Source organism: Rhipicephalus sanguineus, chromosome 1, assembly GCF_013339695.2.
Source record: "Rhipicephalus sanguineus isolate Rsan-2018 chromosome 1, BIME_Rsan_1.4, whole genome shotgun sequence".
Taxonomy (NCBI): Eukaryota; Metazoa; Arthropoda; class Arachnida; order Ixodida; family Ixodidae; genus Rhipicephalus; species Rhipicephalus sanguineus.
In genome coordinates this window covers 294118378-294132954 of record NC_051176.1, presented here as the reverse complement: position 1 = coordinate 294132954, position 14577 = coordinate 294118378, and the positions used below count along the sequence as shown (strand labels likewise).

At 47.2% G+C, this 14577-nt stretch overlaps 1 protein-coding gene across 3 annotated transcripts in view; it reads left to right on the top strand.

The window, feature by feature from the left end:
* The window catches only part of LOC119379294 (U-scoloptoxin(11)-Sm5a), a 194092-nt gene extending 181852 nt beyond the window's left edge, over positions 1-12240 (top strand). For all 3 annotated transcript variants that reach the window (XM_037648562.2, XM_049411929.1, XM_049411928.1), the window contains 3 exons: positions 7499-7663; positions 9782-10000; positions 11982-12240. In XM_037648562.2, coding sequence (XP_037504490.1) covers positions 7499-7663; positions 9782-10000; positions 11982-12182 — 585 coding nt within the window. In that variant the 3' untranslated portion in view covers positions 12183-12240. The remainder of the gene's footprint in view (positions 1-7498; positions 7664-9781; positions 10001-11981) is intronic.
* Positions 12241-14577: the final 2337 nt, after the last annotated feature.

The window sequence follows — 14577 nt, the reverse complement described above, 5'->3', positions numbered from 1 at the left end:
GAGACCACAGCCGTAGCGAGTAGCTCAAAAGAGAAGCAGAAGGCGTTTGAGGCTAGAAAGCCGGTCGTCTGCCGCCGTTGCCAAGAGCCTGGTCATCTTTCGTTCGCCTGCCGAAAGCCTAGGAACGTTCTCTCTTTGGTGTCCCAAAACCTGCCCGAGCATTATCCCTCTCAGAATGACGTGGATATGCTTTCGAAAGGCCTTTGTTTTGGTGACGAATCGGCGGCAGCTATGACGGATCCGATGGCCTGTGAGTCTGCTCATGAGGTTCCGGAAGCAGAAAGCGCTAACGAAGCAGACTGTAAAAGTTCAGATGATGAGGCGCTTAGCTTACCACGAGAGGAAGAGGCGCTCAACATAGCGCGAGGTGATGAAGCGCTTAGATTAGCGCGAGACTCTCATCAAGGAGAGACATCTGATGGCGAGCCGGCTGGTTTAGCAAGTGTCGATTGTAGCGTAGTTTCTGAAGAGCAGACAGCTAGAAATAACGCCGAGGATAAGCCAGTTGAGCCGCCTGGAGTTTTGAGCAATGTACTTCCGAGTATTATTGCCGAGTCGGGGAGCGTTCCGTGCCGCCCTGAAAGAGAAAGGCGCCAGCGAAAACTTCGGGGAAAGGGGAAAGGTCCAAGTTGCCTCGAGCGAAGGCTGGAAACCCCGAAAAAGTTCTCTAAAAGTCAAAAGTTGCGGGTCTCGCACAAATCGAGATTAGGCATAAAGCGTGTCGCGAGGGCCAAGAAAAAGAGACGTCGAAGTGGTCGCCTGGTTTCATCATCTTTTTGGAAGGCTAAACGGTGGAGCAAGGCGAGGTGGTGCGTACGCGACTGTAACGACAAAGGTCCTCCCCCAAGTTTGCGAGAGGGTGACCGCTGCTCTGGGCGGCCCACAATGAGTAAGCTTAGGCGTCCGGGTGCGTCTTTGTCGGAGTTCGGCGCCCGCGGAACAAAGGTCACCGCCACTGTGTGCTTCGGACAGGTTGGCTTTTTGTCCCTCCGTCGCGATCTGGCCCATCGACAACTGTGGTATGCGCGTCCCCCCAGAGCACGTCTGAAAGGGTGCCGCATTAAATTACGCAGTGTCACGAAGGATACTAAGAATTTGTCTTGTATCCAGTTTTATTATTGTTTTGTTTAGCTGTCTAACGTTTGCATGTCTGCCGATGAGCAAGGACTGTGTCGATTTTTGAAAGTTTTATTTTCCTCCTCATCTTAACTGCAGACATTGAGATATTTGCTAAACTGCTTTTTTGCTTACATTTTGCAAAAGCTAGCACCCGAGTAGAGGGTTTTGCGCTGATTTTAACAGAGAAGTAGGCTGAAGGTAAAAGCCTCTGTTTAAACCTTCTGTTCTTGCAGTGAAGTGTAGGTTTTGTTTCTCTGTTTGTTTTATTTTCATACGCGCAAGTTTGATTTTGAGTTTTACTTACTGTGAGAGGCGTAATTCGTTAACTACCTCCTTTCGTTTTGTTTCGCCCGTAGCACCTGCGTGCCTTGAACGCTGTGAATCTCTCTGGGAAATGATACAAAACGTTAGGCTGTTGATTTGCTTCGCACGTAGTAGGTCTGAGTTTGTTATGGCTTCGTTATTTGATTCTTGATTTTCACGAGTGAGCGCACCAATTGTAAATTTCTAGGGAGTTTTACCAAAACTGTAACCTGGCATTTCTCGAGGTCAGTTGGGTGCTCTATATGTTTGTTGTGCCTCGGGTCTTGCGTGGTTCGTTTCTGGCGTTTGCTGGCCATGACTCAGGTCCAGAGATTGGTGCAGCCTGCGTCAACGTCTACAAGGCAGCAGATCTACGGTCTCTGCGGAGTGCCTTGGTGCTGCAACCCCTTCGAGACCTCCTGTGACGGTGGACGGGCTGTTATGATCGGCCTGCCTGGCTTGGCGCCGCTTTGACGCATGAGACGTTGCGGCTAAGACTACCCTGATTTCTTCCGGGTCAGCGGTTCCAGAGATGCCCCAAGAGCGGCGACAACACGAAGGTCGTTCGTCTAATATTCTCAGGTTGTCTGCGCCTCTCGTAAAACCCTTTGGGCACGCCTGACCGACTGACAGATTAGGAAGAGTTGTTGGCCGTCGAGGCGGCTTGCTTTGTCGTCAAGGTGCCCCGGACAAAGGACCCAGCGTCTGGGAACCGTCTGCGGATGCATTTCCCACGTTCTCCGTGGCGCCTTGTTGCCGCTGTTTCCACAATTCGTGGTCTGCCTCGCGCATACCCATCATTGCAACAGACTACGAAATTGACTTCCACGTAAGATTCAACGTCTTCGTGCTGTGCCGTGTGTGCGCGGTGGGCAGTGTTTTTCCCTCGCCATGGGACGAACTGGATGTGCCTCTTTCTCCTTTCGTGGGTTGGGAAGGAGGCGGCGTTTCACCTTTCCCTTTTGGGGACGGAGGTGAAGATGGAAATTTTCATTGGACTGTCTTGGCCTCCATTGTTTTTTCCTACAGGGAACCCTGGGAAGGCCAGCACATAAAATGCGAGCGCCGATGCGCTCCCGACGAGCTCTCACAAGTTCTCTCAAGCTCTCACGAGCTCCGAGAGCTTCCATGATGCTAACCCCATCATGTAGCAACACGCTACCTGTAAATAAACGTTACTGTTAACAGCTCCGGGCTCCTCTCCTCGACATCTCCCCGGGACTCTGGCTGGCTCCGGTCCTCTGGGCAGACCCCTGATTACATCACTGGCTATATACTATAGAGACATGGTGTTATACATAAACAGCGTGACCAAGAATTGCGTGAGCTGGTATGCCTAAAGAGAAATCCAGTACCTTTCTCGAGGTTTAATTTGTGACAGACGATTTTGCTGGATACTTGTCGTGTGTTTATTTTAATTCATAAGCATTTAAAGTGTTGACTTGGGCTAGCTGGTTGGTGCATACTATAGAAGAATTAGGTAACAGCGCAAAGAACGGGACAAACAGGCTGAGAAAGCGAAGCGCTGACTATCAACCACCTTGGTGGTTGGTAGTCAGCGCTTCTTTGCGCCATTCCTTGCGCTGCTACCTAATTCTTCTCGTAAGCCTTTCTATGCCGACTCAGCAAGAAAACAGTCCGTCCGTCCATCCCTCTATCACGTAAGACTATCATCGCTATAAAGAAATCGTTGCTGGGTTGGAAGAGGATTCGTTGGACTACGTCAACACTATGTCAACAGAATGGGACGCTATGTTTAACATGACAGCAACGAGTTTCTTCTTAGTAGTGAAAATTATGCCCTTCGATTTTTAGCATCACATTGAAGATCAGGGGTGTAGCCAGCAATATATATATATATATATATATATATATATATATATATATATATATATATATATATATATATATATATATATATATATATATATATATATATATATATATATATATATATATATATATACGCAAGCAAAATTGAAAACTTTCGGGGGGGGTGAACCCTTCCAACACTACCCCCCCCCCCCTGGCTACGCCCCTGTTGAAGATGTTTACTTAGCGACCATTCATGCCGCTTTGACTGAACAGAATTGGCGCGCAATGCTAAGTCGACGTTGTTCTCTCTTGGAACAGAAAGACTAGAGTCATCCACGTATGAAGTATATTTAGGCTCGTTATCAATGTTATTTAGATCACTAACATATACGTTAAATAAAAAAAGGACCCAGGATGCTGCCTTGAGGATGTCCACTCAGTAAATTCTTAGATGATGACAGAACGTCATTAATAGCCACGCTCTTTCCGCTTATCTGGTTATCTGCTTCTTTACAATGACCGTCCATTTGAAAGCACCGCTATGTGTCGCCTGAGCATGCGCTAGTCGACTGGTCCGCTCTCTCAAAGAACAATGCACAAAATGCCATCCCGTGCTTGTACTGAATTGTGCGCAGTGCGCTTCTTGCAGTGGTTAATGTAAACGCTCCTTTTACCCGCACGTTGTATTTGCAGGACAACCTGGTGCAGCACAATGAAGTCGATGCCACATGTCTGACGTATATACATGCATTGCAGAAGGACCGATTTGTTTTTGTTTCAAACTAACTTCTTTTTTTTTTCATGAACTATAAACCACCTAACCCCACAAGTGCTGCGGCTGCACTTTGCGGCAACTGGCAGAGGCGGGTTGTACTGTCGCTGAATCGAGTTCGCATACATAAAGGAAAACTTAATCGTACCGTCACAACATCGACGTGGCCGCCGGGCTCGTCGGATGCGGTCGCTGCTATACGCGCGCGCTTGTCGTATGAAAGGTAAACACTGGCCACCGGTGCCAACCGGATTAAAGAGGCAGCCGGGGCTGATTGCTTCCAGCTACAGTTTAGCGCAATCATCGATCGAGCGACAAGATAAAGAAATACCGTCGGAGGTAGGCAGGCGTTGCAGAAGCGACGATGCAGCATGATGATTGTGAATGTGCAGAGCCTCCCTCCGGCTCGACTCACGGATATGCTGAGCTCAATTTTACCCGCGTTTTACGCACGCAAGCCGTACGGCTGAGTGCTCCACAAACGAAATTATTCCTGCGCGATTACAACTTTCCACGAAGTGAGAACGGCGTGAAAGTGCGGGCGCCGGAGTGCAGGCGCGTGTGATGACGATGCGTACGATGGAGCCTTCGACATACGCGGCTGCCGCGCCGGTGCGGAGTTACCAACCGTACTCCGGCGGGCGCTTGGTTACCTCGCTACAACTTCGCATTTTCGTCCCTGTCAGGAAACACTCCCCCGGCTCACTGGACCTTGGAACGACCTCTCCGCAGCAGCAGTGCGGAAACAGTTTATCACTTTACAAACGAGCTGAAATAGTGACGACGCGGCCTCCGCGCTTCGCGCACTCAACCAAAACTACCTAGTATAAGTTCACATCGGCTCGTAAGTGGCGATCTAAGTGATGCGTCATTACGTCACAAAGGGACGCCGCATGATAAAATATACTGACAAGCACTCATTTACCGATGCGGTGCCCGAGAAAAAAAGAAATCACATTTACTGCGTGTATGGGTATGACCTGATAAAAAAAGTGATCGACAGCTTGCAGGCCTACTATAGCTGTTTTCCTACCAGCGACACATTTTCCTGACATCAGTATCAAATGTAGGAGGTATAACGCAAAACGTTCCTGTGGCCGACAACCATCATTTCTGCATCGACAGCCTCCAGCCACTCTTCCCATGCAGTGCTTACACTCTTGATCAGGTCCCGCTTAAAGTGCTAGATATAGCCAGGAAACCGGAAATTTTTCGTCTGGTTTCCTAGTTATAGCCAGCATTTAACAAGGACCTGATTAAGAGTGTAACATGCACTCCTCACCTCTCATTACTAGCGCCCGGCTACGGACTGTGCGAGCGCCCGTAGCACAGTTACGTAAATTCTGGTTCCTGTGGTGGCATTTTCGGGCAAACCCGTTCCGGGATTAAAAAAAAAAAGCCCTCGCGGCGCTTTTGCACTATAGGCGCTTCGAAGCATGAGTATACCATACATACATAGAGTATGTATAACCAGGCAGCATTCTTGGCGCAGTGCGAAGACTTCGCTCAGCTAGCGCCAGAAAGGCTTTCGGCCTTATACGCACGTTCGTCCAATGGCAGGTCCGAATATGACCTCCCAGGGATCCGATCTGTTTGTTCAAGTATGCGGCGTAATCATGCATGGTCTTATTACAGTGTCAAGCTGTACTATTTTTCGTGAAAAAAAAGTCACAGTTTCGCCGCAACGGCGAAGCAATGAATGCGATAGCAATAAATTGGAATGTAGCGCGAAGAACGGAAAGCAGCTCGAAATTGCCAGCGCGTCGCTCGAGCCCAAAGGACGCACGAAAAGAACACACACAGGACGAGCGCGAACTATCATGCGTCACAGCTCGACACTTGAAGCGCACTGCTCACACATAAAGCAGGACGCACGAAACGAACGAACAGGTACACACAGGACGAGCGCGAACTGTCACAGTTGTTACTTATTTCTGTTAGAACGGCGCGCTCCTTTCGCAAACGCGGCCGCTGCAGCGAGCGAAGTGATCTTCGTATGCTCTGTGACTTCAGCGCGGACATCGCGGGGAAATCACAAAACAGACACACCCCCCCCCCCGCCCGCCCCTTCTTTCCTCGGATAAGCGCACGAATGCGACCACGCCATGTAGGGCGAAGAGAAACGGCGTTCGCAGGAGCGGGGCGAGCTGGCCGACGCCTTTAAGTGCGCCCGTTTACGCCCGTTGCGCTCCTATAGCGTCATCTCGCTGGTAATGAAGAAACGCTTATAAGCGCCTGCCGTCTCTTAGTACTGCGGTAAAGGGTGTGTATATAACGCTCGCCGTTAACTACCTGGACGATCTGCGCTTTGTGGCATAGTGGTTAGAGCCACGCACTGCGGATCGTGAAGGCGCTGGTTCGATTCCGCGCTTCGGAAGCTGTTTTCGGAATTATTTTTTCTTTGGGACTTTTATATATATATATATATATATATATATATATATATATATATATATATATATATATATACGCTGCATGACGGCGGCGACAGCGACGGCAAAAACCAGCCGAGACGGTCCATATAATTGCTATCGCAATAATAGCACCCAAATTGGCCCATTTGCCAATCGATTCGGCCAATCTAGAAAGTGTGTCTCTTTATGTCACCGTGACATGATTACTCTTCATGCGCCTGTGCACTCGGATTTTGGTGTTCGTTAAGGAAGCACAGGGGATCAATCTTAAATGCCTCGTCCTGTTCCGGCGCTTACGTAATCTCGCTCAACTTCAAAGGAAACCTCCAAATTACGGTACCAGACACTTCGAGGATTGGTTAGTACCAACACCACGTTCAAACTGCGGAAAACAACGCCTTCACTACACAATTAGTAGCCGTACGATTAAACTACTATAATTCGGTACAGTTTGATCTTTTCACGGCCTCTCCCAAAGAACTAAAACGGATGTATGCGGTTTCATTATAGTATCTTGATCTAATATGCAGTACCTGTTTGATTTCGTTGGCACTAAGACGAAATTGTGAGTGGAAACTCACAATTTCTTCTTAGTGCCAATTTCGTCAAAACAAGAGAGAGAGGCGGCATCTGAAGTGACAAGAAGCGCACCAAGAAGTGCGCAGAGCATGCGTGCATGACATCGGGAACTCTGCCTCGTGGTGAGCGGCTATCCGTCAACCACATTTCTCCCATTTACTTAATATAGGCATTCCGTTCTGGGGCTGCATCTTTGGAATCTAAAGAAACAGCCCCAGAAGATGCAAAAGTGTTAGACGAATTGTTTGTGCATGCAGTGTAAGAACCAGTGCCTCTTTCGACGCTGGTCAAAACCGTCGGTGCGGTTAAGGTCGTTACGCCGAGGCAACCGGATACGTTAATCACAGGTCGCTGTGCGCTTTAACCAAGTAGTGAGTACTCACTACGCATAGCAGTTAATTAATTTCGCTGCTGTTACAACGTTTCATTGCTGACACGCGATTGACACACATCGGCGGCACGCGTCGCGGCAGCTAATTCGCCCATCGTGGCGCAGGGCCTCCCTGAGTGCATGGAAGACAGCGCTTGCGCCTATGTGCAACTCAACCTCGCCGGCATCAACTCCGAGCAACTGTGCCGCTGCTCCGACGGCCTCAGCTGCCCCCTCGACTGGGACCCGCTGGATGGCCGCACCGTGTCGCACGGCAACGACCAGTACAAGGTGCGCCCCTCATCCATTAATTGTATGCATGCGATTGTTCTTATTATTAATTACCGGCATAAATATACGCCGTTTCCACGTCTTCGAAAAGGCACCCAAACTGTCTCTTCACGGTGTTCGCAAGCAGCTTTACCACGAGACTCGTGTAACGCGCGCAAGCGAATTGGCGACCCGTTAACAGCTGAACAAGTATCAGCTGAGCAGAACAAGGTGTAGCACTTATCAGTTGTTTGATTCGTTCTAAAGTGCAGCATCCCTTTTGAAGTTATCATGAAGAATATTGTGTAATTTCATCCGAAGCCACGTTTTCTTTTCTTATTTTAAAAAAGGAAACAAGGAAGCTATAAAAACCGCATGGTTACACGTGGAAAGAGTAGTACAGCTGCAGTAGCTCTCCTGCTAGCCGCTAGGAGTGCCAGCTAGCAGGCGGCATTAATTACGGTGTGTGCCCTTACCCAGTGCATGCTTGAATTAACTGCCCCTGTTCCCTAATCTTTCGCGGAAGAAACTAAGAAGAACGCCGTGCCGCACACTTCGTAGGCGGATGCTTCCAGCGAACGAGTGTGCGCCAAAGGATCGGAGATTATGCCGTGCTCTACCATGCGTATGGACCGTATACTCGTACATGTGTGTTTGCTTGCGAAACTTTGATGCAGACATATGTTCGTACTCTTAGTACACTGTTGCTAGAATATTGCATGAGTCTTTAGGGGCTGCATCAAAAAGGTGCAACTGTCCGCCAGGTACGTAAACAACCACTTAGACCCCGCATTTACATATATATATATATATATATATATATATATATATATATATATATATATATATATATATATATATATATATATATATATATATATATATATATATATATATATATATATATGTGTGTGTGTGTGTGTGTGTGTGTGTGTGTGTGTGTGTGTGTGTTTGTGTGTGTGTGTGTGTGTGTGTGTGTGTGTATTTATGTATACGTATGTAAGCAAGCGCTTGTGCCGTTCAGCTTTTCGAATATTGCTTCACCGTCATGCGTTTTAGTTCTGATGGTGCATGTAGGGGGCTAATAATTGTTCATTAAAAACATCGGTTGTAGCAACAAAACTTAAAAAAAAATAATTGCTGCTTAAATAAATGTTCACAATAACCACTGCTTTCACTTCTGCTGCCTCTTTTTTGACCCTTAGTAATATCTACTTGCTAGGCCAAAAATCAGTAACAGGTACAAATTTATGAAAATTGGTATTCACAATTGCTTATCTGTCTGCATAAGTGTAGCGACATTTATGGCAAGTATATAGAAAGCCACTTTAATACAAAACATTCCGATAAATAAAAATAAGCCTGTAGGGTGAGTGTTCATCTCAAGTTGAACGAAACTTCTGAATTTCTCTTATTACACCTAAATGATATGCGCGTATTCGCCACTTACACTTGTTTGAACGTAAGCAGGCTTTGGCACAACCACTCAACGGTGGTTGTGCGACATCCTATAGCTGAAAAGGAATTGCAGGAGTGTCTCCAAGCTCAAGGAATTTTGCAGCAACGAAAAACCCTAACAACGCTCGCTACAAAGGCCAGAATCCAATTGTCGAAAGACCCTAGTTGGTGGCCCAGTTGTTCCCGATAAGGTGGCGCCTCTTTGTGTCACAACGGCACATTAAAGAAGTACAAAGAGATTTCATTGGCGAAACAAGAGAGAGAAGCTTTCCTAATTAAGCGAGGTCGCCTTTTGCTCACTGCGGTCGAGAAGGAAGACCGCTGGAGCAACTCTTTCTTTTTTTAGATGGGCTACAGCGCTAGACCAACTCGATCGACAGCTGTAAGCATGACAGAGCGATAGTGAAAAGCTGAGTTTATGGGCTTTAGCTGAGGCTGCGCCATAGAAAAAAGAAAAAGAAAACACGCATGGGATGAGAGGACAGCGTATCCTGCAGTCCTCATTCGCTTGTCCGAGTTTTCATTACAATATTCAGTCATAGACGAATATATTAACAAATTAATATTCGCAGAAAAGCGCCCGGCTGCGTTTCACTCCGCTCCTAGTTGAGACTACACGTATACACGACGCACTGTTTCACAGCATAGAGAACCACTAAGCCCGCTGACTCGTTTTCGCAGTACTGCGGGCGGGCGCCACGCCTGGCGCGCTGCCTGCGCGACCAGGTGGTGTACAGCACGGCGGTGAAGCTGTCGCTGCTGACGGGCATCAAGCTGGAGAACACGGCGCGCCTGCACTGCTCGTGCCCGCCCACGCACATCTTCTACCGCAACCAAACCAGCCACCAGCAGTACGACAACGGCGTCACCGCCATCGACGTCAGCACGCTCTGCAAACGCGTGCGTCTCTCTCTCTCTTTCTTCTGTGTCTCTCTCGAACTTTCATAACTGAGGAAGCATCTGCGGTGGCACAGGCCTTCACTGTCTGAGCATGCAGAAAAAGCGTGAGGTTCAGTTGAGGGGTGAGCAGAATTTTAAGTTTGTGAATTGGGTGATCGAATATGCACGTAGGTTAAAGTAGTAATGGGTTACAAATTGTATCACAATGTGACCGGGGCCATTCGCGGTGGCGAACCGCAGAGATTTTTATTATTTATTGATTGATTTATTTACAACAATAATGTTGCGGGAGAAAAAAGGTTCGCTTCATATCAATTTATAATGCAATAGTCATTTGTAGTCATTATTTTCATATATGTTCTTATTCTCACTTATACATATTACAGAATGAATTCCTGTTGCTTTAATTACATAGCATTATCGTGTCAGTCATGTTTTTGTTCTTTAGTAACGGTGAGCATTGCCTATGAAGCCACATTCTGTCTTGATAAGTTTTCTTGTGTTTTTGATGACTAAATATTCCCTTCTCATGCTGTTGCCATTTAGAGTTTTTGATGTTATAATGCCGTTAGGGACCCTTTAACAATTTTGTTGGGTTCCTAAAAGTGTAAATACATGTACCACAAAAATAATGAAATAAACTTCAAACTTCAAACTTCAAACTTCAAACCAGGGGAGAAAAACTGATCAATCAGCTTGAGGGTGTCCTGGCCACCCTACACGTATGTCAGCGTAAACGGTGGCTACAAGCAACAACTACAACTACAAAATGCACGCATAATATATTGCACATATATATGTGCAATATATTATGTGCAATATATATTATTATTAGATCTAATGAGTGCGCCGCTGCAGCACACGGGCGTAGCCGGAAATATTTTTCGGGGGGTTCAATCACCCTTTATGCATGTTCGTACGTATGTGTGTATGTGTGCGTGCAAAAATGAAAAAATTCGGGGAGAGGGGGGAGGTTGAACCCCCTCCCTCCCCCCCCCCGAAATGCTAATTTGGACTGGTTGTTAGTCCTTGGTTGGTTTGGTTCCTTCCCTGTTCCTAAGTTTTAGCTAAAGATAGGTGTTGCGAGCATATATATACCGGGTGTCCCAGCTATCTTTAGCCAAGGGTTAAAAAAATACAATATTAGAGGCAGGCTAGTGAAATCAGTTGCAAATTGCTGACAGTCACCTTGCGCACTACAGACAATTTTTTGTTTGGTAATTAATTAATTTGTTAATTAGCATTATTTAACTAAATTATTCGCTGATCTAATGGCTCGGGTGGTGCTACAGTAAGTAACCAAAGTCAACCTCCCAATGCTAATTTGGACTGGTTGTTAGTCCTTGGTTGGTTTGGTTTCCTTCCCTGTTCCTAAAGTTTTGCTGAAAGTAGGTGTTGTGAGCATTCGTATGACGCCGTTATTGGCTTTTCACACAGCCCTTTCTTGTAAATTACGCCCAGAAAACGCTCCGATTTTGTCATTTTTAGGAGTAAATCACATAAGTGAAGTTGACGAAATGCTACTCTGATTGTGTTCTGCTATAAAAAAACCATGTCTGCTTCCTATAACAAAGCAAACATTTTGACAACGAAGGGCGCAGTAGATTTCTGCCGAATTTCTTTCGCCCACGGGTTTTTTCAAGTACCGACCCAAAGTGCCCTAAGATGTTTAATTTTTTTTTCGCTGAAAGTATCTTGACGAGGAGATTTTCTTGAGACACAAATTGTAATTTTTTTTTCTTGAAATCGGAGGTGGTAGCCGAAGCTCCGGTTGGGAAAATTGGCGTGGGATGACCCAACATAGAAGGATTTAATGACTGCTTGACAAACTGACAGTTCGAGATGGTCTCGTTTTTTTATACCCTCGCGTATTTTGAGCTTTCCATCTCACAATTTTGCGTCTAATGAGTTCACACAGCATGTGTGGCCGCTACGCTCAGTGTCCGTCTCGTGGGAGTGACATATACCTGCTGTGTCGCAGCCTCCGACCTGCGAGCCCGTGGAAGAGGACGCCTGCATGGCCATCTCGGAGTCCTTCGTCACCGGGACAGTTTTCGTGAAGCGCGACTGCGCCTGCCCCGCAGGCATGCGCTGCCCGACCGACTTGGACCTGGCCGCAGACCGCGTCGAGCTAGCCAAGGGCACCTACTACCTCATGAACTGCCTCCCCGAGCGCGCCTGAATGGCGCGCCACAGCCGCCAATAAAAGCACGCGCGGCCCTCATCCGCCCTTTACCCTGCCCGCAAAGTGTTCAGTCGCGATCCATTCTGTACGCACCTCTGCCAGAAAGACCGCTGGAGGCCGCCACACTGGCGCCCGTGTCGGGCACTAGCGTGAGTCGTTCTTCGGTGTCCAAGGGTGGCACTTGTACTTGAGGCGGCGCCTACTTTGCTCTCCTCTCGCGAAAGCACCGAAGCGTGTGCGCAAATCTAGAACCACAGCAGCTGCCAACCAGGCGAAGGATCGCCGTGTGGGCCTCAATATTCTTTCTTCGCTTACTCTGACGCAGATTTGTGTGTTGTTACGTGCACAGCAGCGACGCTTGCACTCGCCCCCCTACTCTGTTCTGACGGTGCTGTTACTCTGCAGCGCGCTGCTGAGCGCACGCTCCATTAGCCTGTGCAGAGAGCCCATTAACGTGAATAAATTGTTCACTCTGGATCTCGCGCAGCATTTTACGCAACCTCACACGGGCCCTCTGGCAAACGGCGGCGGCGTGCAACTGACAAGTAGGCGCGGCTAGAACGACGTTGCGGCTCTTTTAAGCTAGTGGACATTTGGCCATTTCACTAACCCATTCACCGACGTGTACACAACGCAAGCGTAAGCAGGCTTTTAGGCTGACGAAACTTCCAAGCTTGCACTTGGTGACCTCTCGTTGACACGTGGGAGAATCGCGATTCATGTTTTTGCACACGTCGGTCACTCGGATTTCATATCGTCAGCGAAGCACTCTGCAAGCATTCAACAGCGCCAAAGTTTACTATTTCGCATATACTCTCCCTGGTTGGAAAGTCGCCATAAGTATAGGACGTCCTCGGGATGTAGAATGCTGAATCCTTGCTACCGTTATATATATATAACAATACCTGCATTAAAACGAAACTTTGTGCATCATTATCCATATATTTATTACAGCTATTGAATGACTTTCGAAATTTTAGAAATATTGCAGAGACGATAATGCCGCAAATAAACTAAACGGAAGCGATTAAATGGCGAAAGCGGGAAAGGATATGAAGCACGCGAGACAAACCTTTCGCGCAAAGTTGCACTCACGGACGTCGAAGAGCGCACATTCGCAGTTGCACGCCGCTTTCCCATCGCAAATGTCGCCCAAAAGACCTGCTCTGAGAGGACGCTCGGCGCAACATTCTACCGCCCCAGTTTGCCACTTACAGAACTCACCATGGAGGAGGGATCTCGAAGGCACCATGTAAAGTTGTGATCTCCTGTGTTAGATGGCCCCTTAAAAATCCCCCCTTAACAAGACTGAGAGATGATTTAGCGACATCCACGCGGCTCCTTCTGTAACCAAAACCATCGCTTTTCTTATTGTTGAAATGTTCATTCTTGTTACGCGCACAAATGCATATCTTTTCGTTCTTTTTCTTCCCCACTTGTTGCGGGAAAGTGCACCAAGAAAAGAAGCTAAGTAAAATTGTACGTACGTTGAGTACAGTCGAACCTCGTCATAACGATCGGGACCATAACTCATAGTTCGTTATATCCGATATTCGTTGTAACGGCAGAGATAAAAATCGGCTCTATCAAATCGACAGTCTGGCTCGAGCGCGAAACCTATAGATACAAGAACGTATTATTCTAGGCTCCAAACCCGCTGTAAACGAGGTAATCCTTACCTGTCTCCTTGCGGCATTTCAAACGTCGGTTCATAAGGGAGTGCATGACAGCCAAATGCCCATTCCGAGGCACTAGATAACCAAAATTTCGGCAACATTGGCAAAGATTTTTAAAAAATGTAGTTGTGAGTTGACTTTCTATATTTATTTTGCTTTTTATGCTATCTTTCCCGTTTTGAACCTCGCGCCAACTAAATATTTTTTGTTACAACCGATATCACGGTGGTTCTCGCATTTTCGGTGTCATTATAGAAAGGATAAATGCTACTGAAATGAAGCGCGGCCAACCAAAGGTCGTACTTAGTTCGCTATAACCGATAATTCGCTATATCAGTGTTCATTATGACGAGGTTCAACTGTATACCACGTGTGCTACAAGCGCATGTGCCCCCTGTTCAGAAGAGACGCAGCGTAATGGAATATGTGAAGGCAGAGCCCCATGGAACGAAATTCGCGACGAAGTGCACCTGAGCGTTTCGAGCGTTTCGATACTTCTTGAACTAATATGGCGCCGAACCTTAATCGCCCTCTCCATGACATTATCTGCCATTCCGATTGTTTGTCGAGATTCAACGCCACTGTATGGTGTGCAGCGTCGATTGGGAGACGCTGCGCATGGGATTCATGGACTGGGAGTTTTCGTAGTCGCCCAACAAGAACTTTTCCTCGTAATGCTATCTGGTTGTCCTCCACGGCGATGCTGTTAGTGGCTA